This window comes from Aulostomus chinensis, chromosome 10, assembly GCF_037954235.1.
Source record: "Aulostomus chinensis isolate RoL2024-O1b breed Wild chromosome 10, RoL_Achi_v1.0, whole genome shotgun sequence".
In the NCBI taxonomy this organism is placed as follows: domain Eukaryota; kingdom Metazoa; phylum Chordata; class Actinopteri; order Syngnathiformes; family Aulostomidae; genus Aulostomus; species Aulostomus chinensis.
Window position 1 is genome coordinate 7,204,952 of NC_141329.1, and position 23,810 is coordinate 7,228,761.

The window sequence follows — 23,810 nt, forward strand, 5'->3', positions numbered from 1 at the left end:
GACAAAGCCTGCAATATCCCACTCAGCAGCCAGACAGAAGTCATCTTAATCGGACTTTGCGGGCACCCAGCTGGCCTGGGGGGACCTCACTCAATTCAGCGGGCGTACAAAGCTGCGCTAGGCCCCTCGAGGTCAGCCAGAAACTCCCGGCCTGCTAGCCACCCCAATGCCCAGCTGCAGCCACCTTCAGACGCCACTCCTATTCCAGCTGGCGCCACCCCTGCTCTGGCATCAGGTGATGGGGCACCCAGCTCTACAGTAGTGGTCAGGGCACAGAGGAGACATAGGAAGCAAGGACACCGATCTTCAGTACTCTCCAAGCTCTGGTGTGTCAGAGCTCGTGGTTCCCGTTCTCCAACCTGGTGGCAACCAGTCTCTGGTTCCCAGCCTCCCTCCAAGAAGCTCATCCACTCCTGTTCTGGCACTGAGTGTCCTGGCTGGCGCCACTCCTGTTCCGGCATTGAGGGTTCTGGCAGGTACCACTCCTGTTCCCAGTGTCCAGTCAGTAGAGTGCCTGGCTCCTGATTCCTGTGTCCAGTCAGTAGAGTGCCTGGCTCCTGATTCCTGTGCCTATCTGGCCAGGTTCCCACCCTCAATCTTCAGTGTCCAGCTGGTAGTCCAGCCTACCTCTGTCCCGGGACTCCAGTCAGTGAACAGCTGTCCCTTGAGTCTTCAGGGTGCTGTCTGCCACCCCCTAGGTCATCAGTGAGGGGTCAGCCCCCCTTCTGGTCTCCAGTCCTGAAAGTGGCGCCAACCCCCAGCCCGGCCTCTGGGATGTCCCCAAGACTGTCTGTGTTCTCCTGCCCAGCCTCTACACCCACTTCCAGACTCTCTTCACCCCTCTACTCGGCCCCCGGGTCGCCGTCCTGAGTCTCCGTGCCCCTCGGCTCGGCCTCCCATCCTCCTGTTCTGCATTTTCTTGTTTAGTTTGTTTTTGTGGTTCTTGTGTTGTCCTGCCCTCAATAATTGTGAATTGATTTATTTATAAATGTAAAGGTTGAAACAGAGGACTTCATAACAACATCAGAGACATGGAAATCAAGCCTCTCACAGTTTAGTTTCTGTCTTCTGCCACGTCCATCTAGCAGGTGGGGCCAACTGATCCAGGCATCCAGGCTTTGGAGGACTGGCTGGAGAGGATCATGCATACAATGTGTGACACGAGGGCTGTAGTGGAGGACCTCATCAACAGGGATACCACACCAGATGCTGATCTGGAGATGCTGTGCAGGCTGGAGGAACATTTCGGACAGAACCACGTAGACATTACTGTCCAACATTGACCCTGCTGGTGCTCCACCACCAGCTGCCTCAGTGGTAGCTGGTGCTGTCTGAAGCTGCTGAATAGTCTTGGGCCTCATCACCCAGATCCTCGTGCCAAGCAGCTATTTCATCTCAGGTTCACCCTCATATGTTCAGATGTTCCAAGGCTGCAGATGGATTTAAGCCTGCCAAATATGTGCACCCTTGAGGGTGAGGGAAACGCAGCATGTTTCCTTCATAAGCTACTCCATGATTACCCGGCTGACCCCATTCTCGCCAAACTGGTGGACAGCTGGGTGGATGTCGCTTCGTTCCAGCTGGCTGAAGGAAACATAAAGGAGTGAGCTGCAGTCCTCACATCCCTCAGCTACACACTCAGCAAGAACCACTGGATAACAGAGCAGGACTTCTCCATTGCTGACGTGGCCTGCGACTGCGTTCTGTTACAAAGTCTGCTGAAGACCAGAGCTGGGTCAGATCTTGGGAGGACCCTGGACGATTTATGACTGTCAAGTTCCTGGTGTATTAATAAAAGTGCCTCCACGAGTGTTCCATCTCTCAAAGTTTCAGCTGTCGGTTGCTACATCTCCCTCTGTATTTCCTCTACCCTCAGTCTGAGAATAGCAGCGGAGAGATGATAGTGTTGTCACTACACTGTAGTGTTTGACCCGACGAACCCGTGTGTGTGTGTGTGTGTGTGTGTATGCATATGCACGCCTTCAAACTGACGAGCCAGCCTCCTGCCGTGCCGGTGACGTCACGAGGCACCAGTTGTTGCAGCAGCAGCGTCGGAATGAAAACAATCGCACGTGGACGTGATGGGAGAGAGGGGTCACGTGCACCTGCAAGAGGAAAAATGACCTGCCCGACGCTAACGAGCATATTACACTATTATTGAGAACGGAGGAAAATAGGTCAGTGGATCTTGTTGGAACACTAGAAATGCTCTAATTTATTGTGTTTATTAGGCTCAGCCGTAGAGACACGAGTTATTTTCTTCACTTCTAATTTACTTTAAAATACCAGCCTCAGTTATACCTTTAAATCCTTGTGAAAGCCCCCGGAATCCTGCAGGCTACTCACAGGTGATTATTGTGCTAATCACTAGCAGCGAGGGCTTGTTTTGTCATTTCACAATAAAAGCTCTTTCCCCTGGAGTGTATGAACTTTGTCCAGCCTCTACGTATTTTTGCTCTGTGACATTTTTAGATGGAAAACCAACCCCCACCCCCACACAATTTTTTTTCTGTGAAAAAAATGGACCGTAACCAATTGTGATCCCTGTTGTTTATGATATTGCAAATTGCAATTTTGTACAAAATAATTGCAATTTTACATTTTAAAATCAAACAATAAGATTTTGTCCCCGAAACTTTCAATAAAATCATCATTAAATAAAACCACAGGTTGAGTGCGCTTTGTTTAAGGAGCAACAGTTTATTTTATAGCTGTGACAGAAGGAAAAACAAAACAAAACAGTCGTCTCCTCAGAGTCTAAATGTTCACGTTCAGGATTAAAGTGCAGAATTGTTTTCACAGTTTGTGTAAAAAAAATTAAATAAGACAAAAAAAACCCCTATAATATTAAAATATCAAAACTGACGATGACGATCTGGAAAATATAAATATGATACAGAACAAGATGAAATCTCATACAAGTAGTATCAGTTATGATTTTCAATCCACTTGAATCAGGCTTGCACTTATGATACATAAAAAAGGAAATCAGTTCACGTTTTCAAGTCGTTGGCAAGGCTAGCTTACAACAAAGGCACAGCATTGATCAGAGGTATTGATCCTTTGCAAAGAAGTGCTGCGGAAACATTCTCAGTGATCGTCAGAACATCCTCAGACACATCCAACATGCTCGACATGGCTCAGACAAGGATGGAGACACACACGTGTCCACGTGTGCAGCGAATGCCCAGGGACAAACACAACTGGGAGAGGCTCACTTTAGAGAAGCGTATTTCGTGTATCAAGCGACATATTGACAAGTCACATGCTCTTTGAGTCCAACTGTTGGATAATTCCTCCCTATTATGCTGCTGAATTGAGTGAGTTGTGAAGAAGCTCCAGAATATTATGGCCCTGAGCCAAAAAAGAGTATGATGAAGAGCTGAGAGGTGAGACGGGCCAGTTTAAGTGCTGTTTTGTAAGAAAGAGCATCAGTGGTTGCAGCCTCGGGGGGGGGGGGGTGTCAAATATGGAAACAGGCTGTCAGAAACAACATAGAACATCATTCACAAAGGACCAGTCTGTAGGCAGCAGGCAGAGCTGAGATATCACATCCTCTTAGAAGCAACAACAACAAAAAAGACAAATTGATTAAAAAAAACAAAAAACAAACCAAACAGGACACTGCAACTCCTTGGAGCATTCCAGTTGGATGTGCTCACATTTGAATTCTGGAGAGTTTTGCAGTAATCTTGAAAATGAAAGTACAGTAATCATTATCATCATCATCATTATCATCATGACTTCAATTGATCCAACAGTTTTCATTTTAAAATATAAAACTACATTATTTCACACTTCAAATGGTCCAGTTTGACATCAAGAGGATGAATTTCCCAGAACCGATTTTCTACAGTTGAAAGGCTCTATCAGTGTCTTGCATTCATATATCAACCTGAACAGACGTTTAAATTTCCTTATCACAAGTAGCCCAAGAAAAGAAATTAAAAAAACATGGCGTAAACCAGCCATTTGGTAATATAGTGCAAATTAAAGTACTCAAATCCATACAAAAAGATTTCAGTGGTTATATAGAAAACAGATGCCATCTTTTTTTTGTCCTCATTTCCTTTTCAGCCTGGCTGTCTTGTGACCCTTTTTTTTGGTCTTTTTTTCTTTTTTCTTTAAAGTCAAATTGTTTTCTTATTTAAAATCACAATGCTGAGAGACTAAAGTAGCTGTGTTCTAGCTAGTATATCATGCAGCTCGTGAGAACATCAGCAGGAAATTAAGATCTTTCCATCATAGAAAAAAGATTGAAGGTGCAAGAGAGAAATTCGACAGTGGAAGAGATCCTTTCTGAGGAGTCCCATAGTTTATGCAATGCACGCAGACAAGATTATATATATATATATATATATATATATATATATATATATATATATGCGCACACACGCTCACCTATTTATAATATATACAGACATTTACATGTAAACAAACATCAACAACAACAACTGACACACTGAGGCAGTACATGGTACCTGAATGACTGTACACAACATAGTGAATAATTCATAGACTGTTTGACCCTCATATCACTGATATTAGAGTTGATCTATCATTTAGCAAGGTGAATGGGCCTATGAGTTCATTTCCAGATGATCCAGTTGTAGGATTCATTTTACACCAGCTACATGAAAACTCCGAGGACCAATCGCAGACTTGTTCGGATGAAAGAGTGTATTGAGTATAATTTGAGGCTCTGAATTTGCTCCACTGGTTGGAAAACAAACTTTCAGTTGTTAACTGCATTCAAACTTCAACTCTCCTTAATTTCAACTGTTTAGCCAATAAAAATATGGCGATGCTGCATACCAATATAAAATATTGTCTGTACATTTACAATATATAACACATTTACACAGTTGTCAGCTATGTACACAAGTCAAAATGCATCACATCACTATGAATGCCTACAGCTCTTAAAATTGGGAGACAACGTACCAAATGTGTACCTCAAAGTGAAGTCCGTGCTACACAACAATGAGGCAGAAGGACGGTGCCAAAGACACAAGCAGGTCTTGTCGTGGAAGACCAAATAAGGTCAGAGGGACACGTTGATGCGGGATTTGACCTGACAGCATTATATACACTCATGCACTCTACAGTTAAGCGGTTTAAAGCTAGAAGTTTCTGCTTGACTTGTGCAAGTGTACAGCGAGTTGATCTTAAGCGTCATGTGTTAAGATGGGCCTCTCTCCTTTGCATGTTTCAGAAGATCAGTTTTCATATCCAAACCAAAAGCAACTCAAATCAAGTTATCACACGTGAACACCTGTTAACACACCTGTACAATGTAGAGGCCCAAACTTAGGAGGCTTTATACCTTGTTTTTTGGACATCATCCATATAAATATACACATTACAGTAAGTATTCTTGAATGTTTTGATTTCTAAAAAAAAAATCCCTAATGTAAATTTTCTCGATTCAAGATTTGTTCTGATTGTTGGTTGTGATTGCATACATGCTCCACGTTAGCTTCGGGTGCAGCAGAATCAAACTATGGTAGTCTCTTGATTTGAATGTGTGTGTGTCTTGCACAGGTGGCTTTTCAGATCCACGTTTTCCCCCTGAGTCTACTAGTTAAGCCTGAGCCAGCCTACGCCCACTGCTTGGGACCCGGAGGGGTATTTACATGACTCCTCCTCAGACAAAAAGCATCACCAGCCACTGCACTGCACGAGGCCGTGGGTCGTTTGTGACAGCTGACCAACACTGAATGTTTTCCAATACCCTTGGTGGGGTATCTCCTGACATCCCACTCCTCCTGGGTAGCCTTACTCCGGCTGTTCGGGGTGTACGTGCAGGCCGTTCTCTGAGTGTGTGGCGCTGTGTTTCTCCCAGAAGGCCTTGCGCAGCTGCTCCACTTCAGAAACAAGGGGAAGACCAATGTCCAAGTGCATCTTGAGGTTTTCCAGCCATTCTTCCAGTTTGGAGAAAGAAGGGCTATGGATTAAAGGAACAGGTAGGTCATTTTCAGATTTGTTTTTTGGGGCATATCAAATAAAAAGTGGACTCATAAACAAAATAAAACCCTGGTATTTTCAAGGTTATTTGTGAACCAGTTAACACAACTCAATGGATGGTATCAAAATCAACAGCGTAAATTTAACTGACAGTTGATTAAAAGTGAAGTTTTTGGAGGCTTAACTGTCTCCATCCAGCGCCATTGAGCAATAGACATAGGCTGAGCTACCCCACCATTCGAGAGGGATCAGAAATGTGTTTCATTTTGGGTTGATATTTCCTTTAGCTAACATTTCCATTTGAGAATGTTGATGTCTGACCGTTTGTCTGCATCAAGGTCACAGCACACAGCAGCTATGGGGAAGAAGGCAGGAGGGCAATCGGGGGGACAGTAGTGCTCCAGGAAGCCAGACACGTTCAGTCCAAAGTCCACCGCCCGGGGGAGGTAGTCAGGGTCTGCATTGACCCTGCCTATGATCTGAGGAGAGCAAGAAAATTGTGGTGTTAGACACCTCTCATTGGCAGCACAGAAGCATTCAAGCCCCCTACCGGTCTGTTCCCTGCTGACCACAACTGCCTGACCACCTAATCCCCTCTCCATCCTCTGTCCATCCAGTGAAGTCACACTCTTCAGCTTCTCTGCAGCTGGACCACAATGTTGGAGTTCAAATTATGCAGATGGTGTGTGACCAGCCTGCAACACTTTGGATCATTAGCTGGAAACTAAATATCTTTTCCCTCTTGGAGCTTTGGAAGACCACTCAAAAAAATGTGGCAATTTGGAGTGGTTATACAGTATTATAGACAGGGAATGACATAGTGGGGTGTCAAAAAGGAAAAAAAATTATAGCGTATATTTTGTTGAGTTGCTTGTTTTGAAAAGTCCAGGCACTGGGCATGCTGGCTCGCACTGTTGAGCTTGACTGGAAAATGTGAGCCGCTGTTATTTTTACTGGTATCTGTGATTTTCCTACCGTGACAAGTCAGAATGTTATTGGAGCCCATTTCTGTGAGCAAAACCTTAGAAAAATACAATGTAGCATTGATAATAACAGTATTCGAATGCTTTTTAATAAATATGAGATACACATGAAAAAAATCACAAGATAAAACTCATATGAGAAAATGTCTTAAATTCAGGCTTAATTTTGAATTTATAGCTCTTTTTGTGATTTTCACCTTTTTTATTCAAAATTTTGACAATCTACTTTAATTTATTTTTTTTTGGATCACGAAAGCCTTATCTTTATTTTTTTTCTACTCACAGAAATAGGCTTCCATAGCATATCCTATGTGTAAAAAGCATATTTTTACTTTTTTCCCCCTCATTTTTTAAAAACGTTATCAATAAAAGAGTAGATGTAGATTGTAGTACACTGAAAAACTAAAACTCAGACTTAATAAGAACTTAACTGTAAAAACTTGAGACAGGAAAAACAACGGGAAAAAGTCGGAGCGTTGCAATATAACAATACATTTCGATCTCGAGGGCTTTGAGGGCAATTAAATGATAAGGGGGAGTAGCTTTTACAACTGAGGGTAGTAGCTTTTACAACTGCAGGTACATTTACCCAAAGTTAACATTTTGTCCTGAACTAATGACAGAGTAACATCTCAATTAGTCTTTTTTATGACTACAAATAGTGGAGGGCCACTCACCTCACAAAGCATGATACCAAAGGAGAAGATGTCTACTTTCTCATCGTAACTCTTCCCTGGGAACGGGAAAGAACTAAATTAGGCCGCTGTTTATTTTGGCATACATGTTATAGTGAAATATTGTGAGAAATATATCCACACATATCCAACAAATGTGCATTTGTACCATGAATCATTTCGGGAGCCATCCAGTAGGGGTTTCCCACCACGGTGTACCTCTTCCTACGGTCAGGTTTCTTCAGACCTGGTAGTTTACCCTGCGACAACTTCTCCTCGTGTTTGTCGTCAACCATGAGCCGAGCCAGCCCGAAGTCTGCCACCACCACCGTGTTGTTCTAGACGGAAACAACAGGTCATTGTTTACAGACTTATTACTAGAGAGAGTGAGAATGTTTTAATCTTCTTACAGCTGCTTGAGATTCAGCTTTATAGACCTTTGGTGTTGATTTGTTGCTGTTAAGAAGCTCTTTGTTTGATATTAAGATGTAACTGACAAGTGTTACTTTACGTTCAGGACCACACACAAGCGGCAGATCTTACCTCTCGGACGAGACAGTTGTGAGAGTTCAGGTCTCGGTGGATTATGTTCATGGAATGCAGATAGGACTGGATGACAGACAGGAAGGCACAGAGCAATAAAAACAAGCAGGAAAAAAAGAGGAGGTTTAATTGATAATCTAAAGCCCGAGACAAGAAGAACAATTGTGCCTTGTTTCATGTCAAGTCAGCAGTGTTGTAATAACAGTAACGCAGACACGCAAGACATTCACCATTGTGCCTATATCAAGAGAAAACATGGTCTAATCCTAAAGGAATTCATGCTCTTATTTCCTTAAGGGGGGGATGGAGACAGCTGTGCACGTTTGAAACCAAAACGTTGCAGCTCCTCAGCATGACCACTAGAGGGAGACAGCATGTCACTGGCTGGCGAGCTTATGGCGGTGAAACTGCTCGTGAATAGTTCAATCACATCACATCTCTGTCTTTGCACTCACCATCCCAGCCGCTATGTCCTTTCCAAAACTGACCCGCTGGTTCCAAGGATAGTTGCTATCCTGTGAAGGAAAAACCAGTAAAATGTCACCATTGTACCTTTTTTTTTTGTTTTACACTGGAAAATAACAGATTCCACCAGAGAGCAAACAGTTTCTGAATTAACTAACTTAACTCCATGAGGTTTGAGCTCTGAACATGCATGCAGACGCACACTACACTCACCATTTTCTTGATGATTTCCCTCAAGGTGCCTCCTTTTATGTACTCAGCAATGAAGTTGAGTCTTTTGTCTTTGTAGAGGACCCCGATGAACTTAAGCACATTGGGGTGATCCAGGCAACGCATGACCTTCACCTGAAGAAAACACATCAGATATTTTTACACATCCCCATAGAACTCAGCCTTGGCACTACGGTTTCTAGGATGGGACACACTGTTGCACGGATAAGTTCGGTCCCTAGTGTGTATTTCTGGAACAATATCCCTCATTTTGGAGCCACTTCAGTGTGAGAAAATGTGAAAGAGCGACTCTCTACTTCTCATGTGTTGCATCTCTCCCTAGAGTCAAAAAAATAAGGTTCACAAATTGGCATGGAACGTATTTCCTGTCAGTGGAAAAGGTCTGTTCTGATTTAGTTTTTAATGGATTTGAATCAAATATAAATAACGCCAGTAAAGCTAACATCATAGCTCACATTCTTTCTCCTCGTGTTTATTAAATATATATAAATAGACTGAAATAAAATATTTTATGATGCCATATATCATCTAGATTGACTGGAAAGGCTGTGGGGCCATTTAACCACAGACACGTGTAATGTGACATTTGGCCACCTACACACCAACAGCCAGGAGGAGTAATAAACCCTCTCATTGTGTGGATGTTTTATGACCCCGTTTACTCCCTCCACATGAGTTACAAAGCAAAGACTAAATTCAACTTGACATATACATACACACAAAACCCCACTGAAAGGCTTTTCCAGAGCCTCAAATGTCTCAATTAGAAGGCTGATAACTGGGAGTCTATAATACCGACATCAACCAGCTGGAGGTGTGCGACACAAAAAATAAAGAGCTCGGGGGTCCTTTAAAACTCGATAGACCATGATGGCATCACCGCGATGAGTCACTCTCTCCTATTGTTTCACATTACTTGAATGAGATGAAACAACACACGGCGTGGAAGGAAAAAGTTCCAGTCATTCATCAATGCTGACAGAGAGAACGATCAATACCCCATTTTTCCTACTTCAAGGATAATTTGGTATGTTTTCATTTATCTTTGATTTATTCAAACTGGAAATCTACTTCATCCACTTGTGCTCTACACTGCGCCAGGGAAGCTGCTAGTCTGTGGTCTTTGACTTCCACAGCCGTGAATCCTCTTCAGCTTGTTCAAGATTCAGCGTATCATTCTGGTTTAGTGATTCCTGATCATTTCTCTGTGTGGACAAAGGAGGGACAACACAGCTTTTCATTGGCTGTGCTTACATGGACAGAATATATCTTTTGAGGTGCCCTTCTTATAGAATATTCCACTGATATTCAAATGCTACAGTGCAACGTTTGACAGATAACATGATTGGAACAGATGAGTGGAGCTAACTGTAGCTTGAGAGCTAACAGCAGCAAGAATCTGTTCTCACAGACTTAATCAAAAGCTCTTTTTCATTTTCTTACTCCAAACACAAAAACAAGAGCTAAACCTGCAGAGCCCCCTTACCCTCATTTAAAGGCTTGAACCTGTAGCCATAACATCCAACACATGTTTGTGTGTGAGGAAATTAAGCTCTCACTTTTTTCTCTTGGGAACTCCTGCTTTGATCCCTCTTGAACTTAAGCTTGTCATTTTTGCTTCCCCGGACAGTCAAAATCCATTTGATTCACAGCTCCGACATCAGTATATCAATGATCAAAGTTCATTCTGCTCGCGCTCACTGAGTTAATCAGTTGCTGGATACTATTCTTTAAAGATCCTGGGGTTTTTATTTGTCACTCTTTCAGAATGACGTTTGCGCAACCCTCTTCCTCCCCTCAAAGTCTCCTAGAGGTTTCAGCTTTGACCTACTGACACTACTCAACCCCGGGGAATTCCATCTACCTCTCACCTTTGCAAATTTAACTTTGGTAAAGATAGAAGTGTATTCTTAGCCATAGGTTCTAATGACCAAACCCCTTCTTTCTTCCCATTTTCTCACAATCATTGTTTAATACACCCCTCTATTAGATCTCTCTTTACTGTCTGCTTAGGGTCAGATTAATATATAACATCTAGATAATGGATGAATTGGGATCATTTACAAACACTCACCTCTTTAAGGAATGTTCTTTGTGTCTCGTCATCAAAGCGAATCAACTCTTTCATCACCATCACCTCCCCTGTCTCCTTGTGGGTCACCTGAGATGGAATGATACAACAAATCAAGCTGACATCCATCGTTGTGGCGCAGGGTTGACTATTAAGTCTGTGACATTTTCATTACACCTGATATATGTCAGCATGGGAGAAGAGACCAGATGAAAAGTCCAGTAAGTGTTGGACCATTAATATCCATCTACATGACTCGATGTTGCCATCTGCTGGACGTGTTGAGTATGACAACAAGGCATGGTAAGATATGAACATACACTGGCGGTGGCTTTGCCCACAAATATACCTTAATGGCCTGTCCGAAGCATCCCTTCCCCAGCACTTCTCCATGGATGAGGTCAGATGGCCGGAAGATGCGGTGTGTCCGGTTTGAGACGACACGAAGCGACTCAGAGCGATTAATGTCCTTCCTCTGTGAGATGGGCGACGCTGCATTGCTGGAGCATGGTGACTTATCAATGCTGTAGCTCCGCCTGGAGGGGGGGGGAGGAGGACAGTCACGGTGAGGAGACAATAAGCACCACGATGATGTCTGATTAAGCGTAACACAAAACTAAGTAATGCCAGTTCTGTAAATTTCTTACGTGATGATGCGGGATCTTAGATTGCTGATGTCTGGGTTTGGAGGCTGGGTGATGGGCAGGATGGGGCTGGGACCCTCTGATAGAGGGGTGGACAGGGGGCCATCCACCTGTTCTTCAGCCTCTGAGGAGCCCCCTTCATACCCCTGACTGTGAGGGTCGTGTTCGATAGTGAGCTGGAGCAGCCGGCTCGTCTCCTGGATCAGCAGGTCAATCTAGAGTTCGAGGGTGTTCGGGGGTGAACAAACATGGCATACGGACTGTATTTGTATGTTCTTTTTTTTTCCTGGTGACAGTCTTTAACCATAGCCTGAAATGTAAAAGGGCTGCTTAACTTCAGCTGGACGTATGAATATTTTCCTGTCTATAAACAGTAAATATTAAGCACCATAAATTAATTAGTATTTTTTCAACTAGCCAATTACATTAGCTATTGTCAGCTCTCTTTAATTAAGCATCAGATGGCTTGCAGCTCTTGTTCATTATGTTGTAAAACTGCTGCTGGACAGATTTGACGATGTTAATCATTAATAATGTTTGTGTCACGTGGGACAGCTCTGAAATAAATTCCCTTTTTCATCCACAGAGGGAAACGTTAATCAGTTATCATTTCTCAAGTTGTAGTGAGGACTATGTGCTGTGTACCTCATCCAGGGGAACGTTATGAATTGGCGTCCCATTGATTTCCAGGATCCTGTCGCCAACATGAATGGAATTCTTCACATCTGGGCTGATGCAGTCTGCGTCCACCCTGGATGAAGAAGGACAATGAGTTTGTTTTTTGTTTTTTTTTAAAAGGACTTCTATCTGATACAGACTGTGCTCATTTGACTATTTGACTCAGTGACTGTGAATAGCATCCATCAGCTTGTCCTTCATCTTTATCTTCTACCTTTAATCATTCCCTGTCATAGTGCTTTATTTGCCTTGAAGACATGGATACATAGACTCACTGGGAGACTCTGACAGTGCGTTCTTGTTCAGCATTGTAGCCATTGGTGGGGCTAAGCGGACTGAGCGGCTGGTCAATGGCCACAGAGAAACCCCTCCCTCTGCGTCCGTTGTTCCCCTCGGCCGAGGCAGGGATTGACACCAGCGTGACCGTGTGAGGGATCCGAGAGCATGGAGAGTCCGGTAGGGACACGGGGGTGACGATGGTCTGGTAGTAACAGTGACCACTGGAGAAGGAGAGGAGAAAGAGAAGAGATTGATGATGAGGAAAGGAAGGAAGTAGAGGAAGGAGGAATCCTTGTGAGGTTTCAGAATATAAATCCGCCTGTGCAAATACAGAGAACGTTGAGTCCTCATTAATACTATTTTTATGGCATCACATGTTGTTGACCAGATGCTGCTTCAGCTCAGGGAAGCACTATGAGGTCATTGTTTGGATTTGATGGCCAACTTGACCTCTGATAACTCAAAATCGGTTTCGTAAGTCACTTACAAAAACAGCTATTTTTCTCCAAACAAGAAGAACGCTGAGAATTAGAGAAAGGCTCATATACTTGAAGTGATTCAGAAACTACTGAGCATCATATTACCCTCCCATTAATGCACTTATGTACTTCGGTGAATGGGAAAGTTGTGTTTGTCACATCAGACAGCTGAGCCTTTAACACATCAACTTGTCAATAACATCACACACTTCTATTCAGAGGGGACAAAACCAGCACTGTGTGTGCACCTCTGTGGCGTACAACGTGATTCACATTGAACTCACGTTTCCAGATTGCATTTAGAAACATTAAATGTGATTTTCGCAAATTAGATTGGTTGCGGTTTAAAATGGGATTCCAACTAGAGTTCTACAGTCAGATTTCAAAGCGCGTTTTGCATCACATGCGCCACATGACGACATTAGAGTCCAGGAGGATGAAAACGCAGCAGGGCGCTTGTCTGCTGGTGCTGCTCTCATGTCTCTGCGTCACCTCCAAAATTACTCACACATACGTCGTAACCACAGCAACTCATTCAGATGGGCTGATGATATCTGTACCCAAAACTCTGATCTGATCTCTCATGAATACAAGTGAGGAGAGTCTGTGCTTGGCTGCAGGCTAAACAATCTGATCTTCACACTGTTGCTGATCTGAATCCAGATATGCACTGTTATAGACACTGGACCTTGTTGATGAAATGCTCGACTTACAAATTTGTTTTTACACACTGTGGATTTGTGTGTATTGAGTTTTTTTAAACATCAATTTAGTCTCACAGACAGGAAGTACAGCCTGATGGCTATTTGTAACTCTTGGCTCCCGATATCTCCTGTGTTCCTCTGGTAACGTTAAAGTCTGGTTGATTGACAGTTATAAAAGGTACAAAATAGCTGTCAGAGGCAAGATATTACAAATGCCATCAGGCCCCCTGACTGTAAGAATAAATCGAGGGCTAAAAAGCCAAACAATATGTGCATAAGAATATTTAATGTATGAGTTCCATAAAAAACGGTGAATATTGTTATCAAGCTAAAAAAAGGCTTACTCTCACCAAATGCAGATTTTCAAATGGGCTCAAAGGAAAAAAATGGCATAAAAGTGTGTGTATATAGTGTGCATCATCTGTTCGTTCACCCGAAAGAGACAAATAAACCAAATCACGGGCTCAAACATCTTTGGTAACACTGGGGGAAACTTGCATTGTGCTGCAGATTTGGCTGTAAAATAAATATAACATTCTCTGAAGTTCCAAATAAGCTGCAGACATTCTTGATACTGTCACTCTATGATGCTTCCTGGTGTCGTTTTGTGTGCGCTTGGATTAGAAGGGTTTAGCTCGCAGCAGCAGAGGGAAACTGAGCATGTCGTGCGGTTTAAGAGGAGAGAGGAAACATAGCATGCATTCCAGATGCTCGACAGTCTAATATGATTCTCATATTTAAACATGATGTTTCAAACCCACCAGTAGAGTTTGGATCTCTCCACCAGAGCGTATGTGTCTCCATCACCAATAAACGCCCTGCAGTTCAGACAGGTGAAGCATTCTGGGTGATACTTTTGTTCCCCTGCAACCTGCAAGAGGAAAAACACACACACACACACAAGAAATAAACATTCTACCTTTTATCCATAAAACCTTTCAACCAACACAACATTGCACTGAGTGAAAAATCCACGTACTTCGGATTATAATCTAATCTACAGTGAAAACACCCTAAAGGCAAGAATTCAGCAAGCAACATGCGGCTTGATTAACTGGTCTGAGATGTAGGGCAAGGTCTGGACACTGGTGCTAATGCAGCATTACAAGCTGGGAGATTGAGTTTGCTGGTGCCAGATCTGTTCCACAGCTCAGGGCAGTTTTGCAAACAAGACAAGGAATTGAGTTATTGCCAAAAACAGAGCAGACAGTGACCAGATTAATCAAACTGCCCGGCGGATGTTGGGATGACACTCCCACTGGAGATTTCAGCTCTGCAGACCAACAAGGATAGGATCAGATAAATCACTACCTATGGAAAGACACTGTACACCTCCCACTTTTACCGCTCCTCATTAAGTCTGTGTCCTTGCAGGAAATCGATTAAGTGGCCACCCCCTCACATATTAACATCGACTCTTTTTAATTCCTTCAGGTTATTTCGCACCCACTGATGCAAATGAACCACCACTCGCCACCTTCAGTGGTTAAACATGAGGGACTTACCGCCAAAGGTCACATCAGTGACAACCCCCCACGCTTGAGGTTTTATTGCGTGCTTTGAGTGGCAAAAAAAAATTTTTTGGTGAGGGAGTGTCCCCCTGACAGCACTTTTCAACTGCAGTGATCTGCAATTCTAATTCAGTACATGGAGACAGAGGAGGGGAATCACATGAGAGTACTGAAAAAAGGCAATTAAAATAGAGAGTAAAAAGTAATTATTATATTCTACTGCATCGTGTCAAAGATAAAAGAGATACTTGAAGATAATTTCATTGAAGAGGCCCATTTAAAATGATGCTTCAAAGAATCGAGTTCGATTGAAAACTACTACAGATCATATCTATAAAAAGGCTCGCTTATAGTAAACAGTAACGAGCATAATGTGCAAACGTGGATGCAGACATAAAGCAGATGTGAGATTAAAGTTAAACCTTACGCGAAATTAAATTCGTAATACTTCTAAAATAATCAAATTGAAAAGAGAAAAAAAATGGGTAAACTGAGAAAGATGCAGTTTAAAGAATCAATAAAATCTTTGTCTGCCTCCCCAGCCATATGCCTCCAACCCCACCCTCCTGGGAGACCCGCGCCGACATCATGATCGCACACAAACAGTCAAACACATGCCGGAGACCCCGAGGCTGCAGGGAGGCTGACACTGTACAAGCATATTAATTAACTGCTTCTGAAGTAATTCATTTGAACAACAACAACTCCCTCCAGCTAAATCCCCAAATACCACCGCTTGGATGTGGCAAAAAAAAAAAGGATTCAGATGACATCTTCGCTCACAATATTTGAATTTTTTTTGAAAAAATGTTTGTGCCCATGTTCCTGCTTTTAAACAGAAAAAACTATATTGTATCAGATTAAGAGGACACAGAACTTTCAACTAGATTAAGAAGAGTCTTCAATTTGTGCTGGCAGAGAGAAAGAGAGAGAGCAGGGTCGTAATGGACGAGGGACCAAAGCAGCTGCAGGCCTGATTGAAGAATTTAATCTCTTTATTTATCCTCCAAGCCGCCTCATAAAAAGGAGATATAAACAATTGCTGTCTGACATCGGCAGGAGACTTAGTGAATGTAAACGTGACAAAGTAGAAAAGAGAGACCAGACTGCAGACTTGTGGGACAAGCGTGTCCATGGTCAAAGGCAATGATTTGCTCTTGGCTTTGTGTGTGTACCAGGTGCTCTGCATGTTGTGGTGCGAGTCCCATTGTTGTACACTGTTAAATTTTGGGCTAAAGACTTGTTTAAAGATTAAAATAAGATTAAGAGCTTTGGAGTTATCTATGACACACCCCGCCTCATCCCACGAATCAGCAGTTAGGATAATGTGTGCTGACTGACACATGTGTCATCCACTGATCTCCACACATTACTCTCATATGTATGCATACTGTACAGCTTCTACTGAGTCAAGAGGATTATGTAGTAGCACGTATAGGATTATCAGGTAGTTTTGACCATACAGAAGTGTGACTGCACAGCCATAAGCAAAACATTCCCACGCCCACCTCTCTGAGGTTGTGGAGCGCGTGCTCAGTAGTGTACTCCAGGTTCATCTGATGTTTTGGCCATTCCTCATCTAAGGAAAGCCCCTTTGAGGGGGGAATCGAATCCTGGGGTGTGTTCCCCCCTCTTCCATCCACATACACGCAGACAAAAGGACACTTTTGCCCCTGGCCAGGCATGTCTGTAAGTGTGACAGTCGCTTAGGTGCAGCCCCACAAATGGGGAGGACAGGAAGCCAGGACAGCTGGACGGAGATAAAAAGGGTGTGTGGCTCTGCACCGCGGCAGCCATCTGACAGGCGACAGCTGCTGCCCTCACATTTAGGGAGTGCATCCACCCTGAAGTGTTAGTACGCTAGCCTGGCCTGGATAGTGAGATTTAGGAGAAATACAGCAAGAACAAAGCTTTGTTTAGTTCTACTTTCACCTCTTGGGATCCAACCACATGCCTACTTGACCAGCAGGTTTCAAAGGACAGATTCAACAAACACCTCATGTATTTACGCACCACTAGCCCTACACTTTACCTTCTCTCAACACTGGAAATGAGTGTGTCTTCGAGCCTCTTTATTCAGTTCATTCTACATTCACTCGTCATGCTCATGAGTGTGTATGAATCGGTCACTCAGACCCGAGGCTCCTTTGAGTGACATCAAGAAAAAAGAAAAAAAAATCGTGCGCAAGTCTCTCCAGGGGAGGGGAGTTTACAGGTCCAGGAGAAACCAGGTCATTCTGAGTAGAGGTAAAATATTTCAAACATTAAATCTACTGCTCTGCAGTTTTGAACTCCTGTGATCTGATGACTTATGGTGTTAATGTGCATATTTCCTCTGGAAACACAAGACGCACTGTAAAATTTTGTACACACAATTAATTACAGCACAGAATGGTAATACCGTAGTATTATGATACAGGTAATATAGGTGGGACTTTCACTTATGAAAAATGAAACGCTAATGGGAAAAATCAGTAAGACACTGCACTAAATAATTGATATCACTGATTGGTGAGGTTAAATATTCAAGCACTCTGATTGATTCCCTTTGACACTCAGGTCAGCAAGGACAGGCTGCAGTTGCCAGTGCAACCCCAGACTCAGCCTGTCTTGAGGTTTATTTGTTTTTAAATGATTTATAGTTTTGACCTCACGTTGGCTGTCGACTGAAAACACATTTCCTAGTCGATCGGAGGAACTTACGACGGTCTGATGTTTTTGGCAACGCTAAAAAATCTAAGAAACATGTTGTTAGTTAGTCAGGGTCCCTTGACAGCTCCTTCGGGCCATCAGTCACCCATGTAGCCATTTCCTGAGTGATCACCTCCGTGGCACAGTCATTAGTTGCAGATGAGACCAAATGTTTGGATATGTATTGAAATACATGGAGGGCCACAAGTGACAACTGCTTAAAAAAAACAGCATCAAAGTCTTAAATGCTTGCATCCATCAATTTTCTATACCACTTATCGATTAAGGGTCACAGAGGGTGGAGCCTATCCCAGTTGACATTGGGTAAGAGGCAGGGTTCACCCTGGATGGGTTGCCAGTGCGTCGCTGGGCTATAGTTCTTCTAATACTGAAATATATGTGGATACACTGTTGGTGCTCATTTCAATATCTGACGGATTCCTTATAGAATTCAAGAAATGTTGACGCTTTATGGGGCCTGGGTGCTTCAATGCTAAGAGCTACATTAAAATAGAAAACCAAATTAAAGACGCAAACATACAATGCCGAAATTGAGATGCATTGCTGATCAAAATGCCTCGATAATAGACTATCAATCCAATTCTGGAGTAATCATTGTTAATATTCTACAACAGTACTTGAAGGAAATGCATTTTTGCAGAGAATCTAGAAAATGTGGTTAAAACTCACAATAGATTCTAAAAGGAAACGTGACGATTGTGGAGCCTACGATCATAACCTGATTGCATCTCCATATCACAGGTAACCACACCTTTCCGATATTCAGGTTTTAAATTCTTACTGTTATAAAAGTACCTGTCATTGCCTCAACTAAGGAGGATGTGTTCTTTTGCTAGCAGGATATTTCATAAACTAATAAATGGACTTTGCTGAAATTTGAAAGGCGGATGATTTTACAAGGAACAAGTGATCACTTTGTAAGAGGTTTCTGAAGTCTCCTCGAGTTCATTGGCAGGACATACAGTCACTATTAATTATCTCACTCCTTGGCGGAGGCATTTGCTCTCTGACCGCTTTCTCGTCTGTGTATTCAGATTTTTATATATTATTATCTATACACACACACACACACACACACATATATATATATAAACTTTTTTTTTTTTAACAGACATCCATCGCTTCTGGGATTCGCGCCGACACACTCGTCCATCCAAGAGCGCACAACCAGGGTTGAACCTGTTTTATTCATTTAAACTGTCTTCTATTAAAAGCTAATAAAATTTACGCCAAGTAGAAGCGCTTGTTAAACACACATTGCTGTGATTTGTTACTAAATGCACTCTGTATAAAAGAGAGTTCATATGTGTGTGAGTGCATGTGGACCTCATCATGACTGCTTCCAGCATTCTTCATCTCTTCAAGTCTCTCATAAACACCCTGAGGACCCTCTGACTTCACTCAGCTCTGGCTAAATGTGGAACAATGATCTCATATCAAGGTGCTTCTGAATGGTCTCACTGAGCGATAGCAGGTCTGGCTCTGCTTAACCTCACGCTTGACGTGATGAGATTGACTATGGGCTGCCTTCAACTGGCTAAACTCTAAAACAAAGTCCATATGTGACCGAGCTCACAGAATCAACGCATGGTTTGACACTCAAGATGATCTCATGCTAGTGTTTAGTAAAAACAAAACCTGCATTCGGTAACTGATCCTCCCCATAGAGAGCTACGACTGGATCCAACAGTTTAAAAACACAAAATGTGATCAAGATGTGCTACGCCACAGCGATGGAGGCCTTTGGAGAGGAAATAAAAGTGATCCCCATCATAGACTACAGAGGACCTCATTCACACAAATATAATTAGGGAGAGCGGACAGTAGGCCACATTGATGGTCTGAGTGAAAACCCCCTTCTGCCACTGACAGCAGAGAACCACAGTACAAGCAGCTTCAGAATGTGTTCAAGCGCTTCCCTTCTCGCTGCATGTCTACATCCACTCTGATGAAATGAGGAAGTTCTTTACATTGGTGTAATAAAATCATCACACGTGTATTAGTCATGAAAACTGCATTCACAGACTTTAATCTATGCACGAATCCTCTAAAAATAGCCCGCGTGCCATGGCTCATCAGTTTTTTATGACATGAGGAGAGGAACATGCTGGAGCGCCTCGCAGAAGAGAGGAGAGATCTGGAATTACAAAGCAAGACACTGACCCAGATTCAGATGACACACAAAAACCCAGCAGAGTACAGTATCATGCTTGAAATTTAAAAGGGATTAATGATGGGAAGAGTCCATGCAGCAGCTGGCAAACCATCCTAACCAGAAGCGCTTCTCTTCCTCCTCACCGGCTCATGACTGTATACGCACGTACACACGCACACACACACATTTCACCCAGTGACCTATAGCAGCAGCAGCAGCAGCGAACACTCACCTTCTTATCTCTTTTCCACAACCTCAGACAGCAAAAGCTCCAGAAAAACAAGTCTCCCACCATGTCAGCGAGAGCCGGCGTCTCTCTGCACTGTTCTAGTTCATTCTAATGAGACAGGCGATTCCCCCACTGTCACAACAAAACACTGGCAGCGGTCAAGCCGGCAGAGGGAGGAGAGAGAGAGAGAGCGAGCAAGAGAGCAGCCCACGCCTTTGCAGCTGAGCTCATCTCACACCTCCCTCTCCCTCCCTGCCTGCCTGTCTTCCTCCTACTCTAACTCTTGCTATGACCTCATCGTTTCCTGCTTGGCCCCTCCCACTATTGCACACGCGCCGGCAACCTCCCACCCCCACTGATGTCTTCAGTAAATTCCTCTTTTCCCATGCTGCCCTCATTCCTGAGAAAAAAAAAAACCCACTTCGTAAACACTGAAAACTAGTCGAATTATGTATCATTTCTACCACTACTACTAGAACCACTACTAATAGTAAGAATAATGTCATGTTATTTACATGCTGAAGGTAAACAAAGCTATCCAAGGATTATTTCTGGCAAATTTTCAAGAGAAAGTTTTTATTCTGTTCATCTTAAATGTCCTGATACAAGAAAATATCTTTTTCTTGTCCATAATCAATTATTTACTTTTGCAATCAAGAGCTAAAATATCAGAAAGGAGTATAAATTGGAGTACTGAGAAACCAAGTTGATTTGTTTCATCTCATATTGTCCAGCAATAATATGTACCAGGAACAAAGGGATACTGGATTGTTTCGGGGAAATATCTGATATTCCACAACTGATTTGGACGATAGTCTCGGCTTACCAATGTCATTATTATCTTTATACAAATAAGTTTATAATCTTTGCTTTCTTTTCAAACATTTGGGAAAAACCCATAAATTATACATTTACCACTGACTTAAACATGATGATCAGACTGATACATGAAAGATGACCAATATCTGGGGCCAATATTATCATGCACCGCTGAGATTAAAAATAAACCTGTTCTAAAATATGTTTCTTGTGTTTAACAGGACACTGTTTTTCTTAACTGTCTGGTACACCCGCGGTTCTCTTGTGTTCTTGTTCTCACACAATGAAAATCAGATTAAAACTAGCTGCATTTCACTCCTTCAAAACATCCAACATGTCTAATTTCATCAGTAAAAAAAAAACAAACAAACTTGTGACCGGGGTGTTAACATTAGCATGTTAGAGGAACAGGCCACCATCAGGAATCACTGAGCAAACATCCGGACATGTGATGCTGTCATGTGAGCTCATTATCAATATCTCTCCCTTTTCTCTCCTGCCTCCTTCAATCTCTCTTCCCTGCGTCACTCCCACGCCAGCTCAGGGTCTTGCTTGTCCTTGTTGTCTCATTCTGCTCGAGTGTCGACCCCTCCCCTTGTTACAAACTTGCGCTGGAGGACATCTGAGTGGGCCGATATTAATAGTCGGTCAGATGCCTGCTGGTTGGTTCTTACGTTGGGGGCACTGACTGCAGAGAAACATGGCTGCTGGAAAGGCATTTCTACATCAAGGGACTCAGAAATAAGGCCAGTCTTCAACTGTTGGTTAAGATTTGATAGGGTTAAAAATGCTATTTTCATTTCTACTGTCTAATATGAAGAAACAGTCATTTACATGATCAAACACACAGACTAAATAGAGGATAGGAATTGTGAATTGTTAAAATTAACAATTATCCTTATAATTTTTATTATCATCGGTATGGCATGTATCTGCCAAAACGTGTTTCAAGGAAATATTGTTTTGCCCTCGTAACCAGGCTGCTCGTGTCTGCTTATCAATTGACATTGAAACCACGGTTCTATCTGCAATTCAAAATAGATTCCTATTTCTCCATCTTGTAACGGCGTTGTTTTGGATTAATCCACATGAACACATTTGATGGATTCAGGATAATCCTCTAAACTGAATTCTCCACCATCTCTGTTTGCTGTTGCTAACAGCTAGCAGCCATGTCAGATTATATATTTTTTTACATTATCCTTCCTCAAATTTTTGTCATCTATTCAGCAGAATATTAGCATCATTTTAGACCTGAAAATTGTACCTCCTGTGGCAGCCACACATTGAATTAACTAAGGACATTTTAAAACATGACCACCCAAAACTCGCGCACGTGTGTGTGCGTGCGCACGCACACAGACACACACACAGACACACACACAGACACACACACACACACACACACACTCCAATTCACTGGAAAACACAGGGTTTGTGTCTCCACAGAGAATGATCCTCTGATGAGATCATCACCAGCTGATTTTGGTTGCTATGACAAATATTATAACAATCACTGATACACTTTCCCAACACTTGCTCGTCTGTCTTCATGTACACACACACACACACACACACACACACACACACACACACACACACACACACACACACACACACACACACACACACACAAAACAATCTTGAGCATGTTCCGAAACAATGGGCAGAGTCCCACGAACCACACACCTTGATAAAGTGGTTACACCATCAGTTAGGGACTTTTCCAGCGGTTTGTTTTCCAGCCCATGTTTCTCAACTGTAACCACAAGCTCAGACAGTATCAGTTAAAGAGGCACGGAACAAAATGACTGAAAGAAGCAACTGAATGCTTTCACCAGGACAATGAAGCCTATTAACAAAACAGCCTGAGGTTTTACTGGAAACTCAATATAATGATTGAAATTGTCCTTTAGCAGCTCTGAAATGTGACAAACACTCATAAATTGTCACACTCCTCCTCCCGCCTCCATAACAGACTTGCTACCAGAGTAACATCTGTGATGTCACAATAACACATTAAAATGTCAGGTCCGATCCACAATGTTCCCTTTTTAGATATTTTTCCTTCATTCAAAAAACAAGCTTACTTGACTTTTATTATTTCTAAATGTATCCACCTCCTCAATGGGAAACAATAACTGGTGAGGACATTATGTAACTTTGACAACATGTGATTTGGACTTTCAGGGACTCAAAAGTGTGTGGGTATTTCTTTTTCTTTTTATGGAGGAACAAAAACAGAAACAAAGAAAGTCCCAAAGTTTTGACATAGTCCATCAAAACAATCCCCATATTACAAAGCCTTTTTTAGAAAACAGTAACGCTGGGGACATAATGAACTCATCACTTTCCTGTAAAAGCTTAAGCAGTTAGTAGAGGGGCAAAACGAAAACAGTTTAATTAGTCTTCCTCTAAAATCATTCAATAAGGGATCTTATTATGGATCTATTTTTCATCTTTAATCCACAACAAGAAACTACTTCATTCTGTACTTGTCTGCAGTTCCCTCAGCCAAGGACGGTGGTGTTTGTCCAACTGTCAGCAGGACTACACAAAAATGATGTGGACAATTTTTACCAAACACGGAGGAAGAGTGTGGTATGGATGAAAGAAGAACCCATAGAATGTTGTGGTGGATTAGTCATAGTGCCACCTAGTGGCAT

General features: G+C 42.6%; 1 protein-coding gene across 1 annotated transcript in view; it reads right to left on the reverse strand.

Moving 5' to 3' along the window:
- Positions 1 to 5,646: 5,646 nt before the first annotated feature.
- Positions 5,647 to 23,810, reverse strand: part of limk1a (LIM domain kinase 1a) — a 39,789-nt gene continuing 21,625 nt past the window's right edge. The window contains exons 4-16 of the mRNA XM_086215833.1: positions 14,480 to 14,589; positions 12,532 to 12,756; positions 12,224 to 12,329; positions 11,582 to 11,793; positions 11,284 to 11,470; positions 10,938 to 11,024; positions 8,846 to 8,977; positions 8,623 to 8,682; positions 8,168 to 8,233; positions 7,794 to 7,962; positions 7,628 to 7,683; positions 6,289 to 6,446; positions 5,647 to 5,947 (exon numbers count right to left, since the gene is read on the reverse strand). Of these exons, the coding sequence (XP_086071959.1) occupies positions 5,779 to 5,947; positions 6,289 to 6,446; positions 7,628 to 7,683; positions 7,794 to 7,962; positions 8,168 to 8,233; positions 8,623 to 8,682; positions 8,846 to 8,977; positions 10,938 to 11,024; positions 11,284 to 11,470; positions 11,582 to 11,793; positions 12,224 to 12,329; positions 12,532 to 12,756; positions 14,480 to 14,589 (1,737 nt within the window). The 3' untranslated portion in view covers positions 5,647 to 5,778. The remainder of the gene's footprint in view (positions 5,948 to 6,288; positions 6,447 to 7,627; positions 7,684 to 7,793; positions 7,963 to 8,167; positions 8,234 to 8,622; positions 8,683 to 8,845; positions 8,978 to 10,937; positions 11,025 to 11,283; positions 11,471 to 11,581; positions 11,794 to 12,223; positions 12,330 to 12,531; positions 12,757 to 14,479; positions 14,590 to 23,810) is intronic.